We start from the raw sequence: 1360 nt of genomic DNA on the forward strand, positions 1-1360 counted from the left end.
AGCGTTTTGGAAAGCTCTCGACATCAGCTATTAGATTCTTGAATCAAAAATAGGGTGTTCTATTTAAGAAAATCAATGTAACCTTGACCTGACCTTGGCTACGCAATCCAAGGTCAAACTGATAGGATCAGTAAATAGATATTTTTAAACCATATAACTTTTGTCTGAAACACTTTTTTGTAAAACTTATATTTCCGGAGATATTTAGGTTTCCCGACCTTTTTGGGACACCCTGTATATATACATATATATAATCGTGTAATTTATTATACATCACTAATAATATTACAAACCTATCGCCTTCTCTTTTTGGACTTTCTCCGTTTCGACACCAACTATGGCAATTAAAGCATCTGCAGCATCGTTCTTTTGCTGTAATTCTACTTCTTGTACAGCCAACTTCTTTTTTAACTTGTCTACTTGTACTGCTGTTGATCTCAACTTGTCCAAGCCGTTTTCCAATCTAGCCACTCTAGCACGTAGTTCAGAAGTTTTTGTTTTTAACAACCTAGTGTATAAACTTATTTGTTCTAGAAAAGATTTCGGAGTTGTGTAATTGTAACGACGTTCGCTACTCAGATAATGACGGCTAGCTATATTTACGCTGGTATGTGCATGAGCCATAAATTTGGCAGCAGATTCTCTGTTAAAAAGAAAGTGTCCCTTATTTTTTTTAGCTGAATGTATCTATAGCTATCTTTATTCAAATTTCAATATTATTTTACCTGTAAGTTTCTGGCAGTTCCTCCAATTCCTGCAAAAATCTTTTCGACACAGACATTAATGCCTCCTGAGGCCACTCGTGAAACCAGTTTATCATTGTGCAGTTTATAATTGCCGGAAATTTTCTGGATCTGACTCGCAATGTCGAACCGACGGGAGAAAAACATAATACTACTCTGAGTTGTCGGCGAACGCGATCGATAAAGAATTTCCAGCAATTTTCGCGTGTGTCCAACATACCGGCGCCTTTTACCTCATTACGAACTCCTGTTAAATTTTAATAAAATGTGCTAAATGCTAATATCTACTTTCATGTTAAGCTTAACGATTTTAGCAAATAATAAAATAATAAAAAATAGGAAAGAGTAAGGGCACTAGGAGTCGGGCGCAGAAGATGTCGCGCAAATAATACACTTATAAAGAATGAAACTTCTTTATTCGATAAGCGCGCTTACATGTTTCGACTCATTTTTTAGCCTTCCTCAGAGCAAACACACATTAACATATATAAAGTAAAAGTTATCCTATCATGGTGAACTCCCCTACATCGAGAATTTAAATGCCAGAATTAAATAAAAAGAAAGAAAAGAAAATGAAAAAGAAGGAAAATATTAAAAATGCCAAATTAAAGAATATA

General features: G+C 34.8%; 1 protein-coding gene across 2 annotated transcripts in view; it reads right to left on the reverse strand.

Annotated features, from left to right (window-relative positions):
* The window catches only part of Dhc93AB (Dynein heavy chain at 93AB), a 27922-nt gene that overhangs the window by 11152 nt on the left and 15410 nt on the right, over positions 1 to 1360 (reverse strand). For both annotated transcript variants that reach the window (XM_018511715.1, XM_018511724.1), the window contains exons 20-21: positions 726 to 990; positions 294 to 643 (exon numbers count right to left, since the gene is read on the reverse strand). In XM_018511715.1, coding sequence (XP_018367217.1) covers positions 294 to 643; positions 726 to 990 — 615 coding nt within the window. The remainder of the gene's footprint in view (positions 1 to 293; positions 644 to 725; positions 991 to 1360) is intronic.

Source organism: Trachymyrmex cornetzi, unplaced genomic scaffold (assembly GCF_001594075.2).
Source record: "Trachymyrmex cornetzi isolate Tcor2-1 unplaced genomic scaffold, Tcor1.1 scaffold112, whole genome shotgun sequence".
In the NCBI taxonomy this organism is placed as follows: Eukaryota; Metazoa; Arthropoda; class Insecta; order Hymenoptera; family Formicidae; genus Trachymyrmex; species Trachymyrmex cornetzi.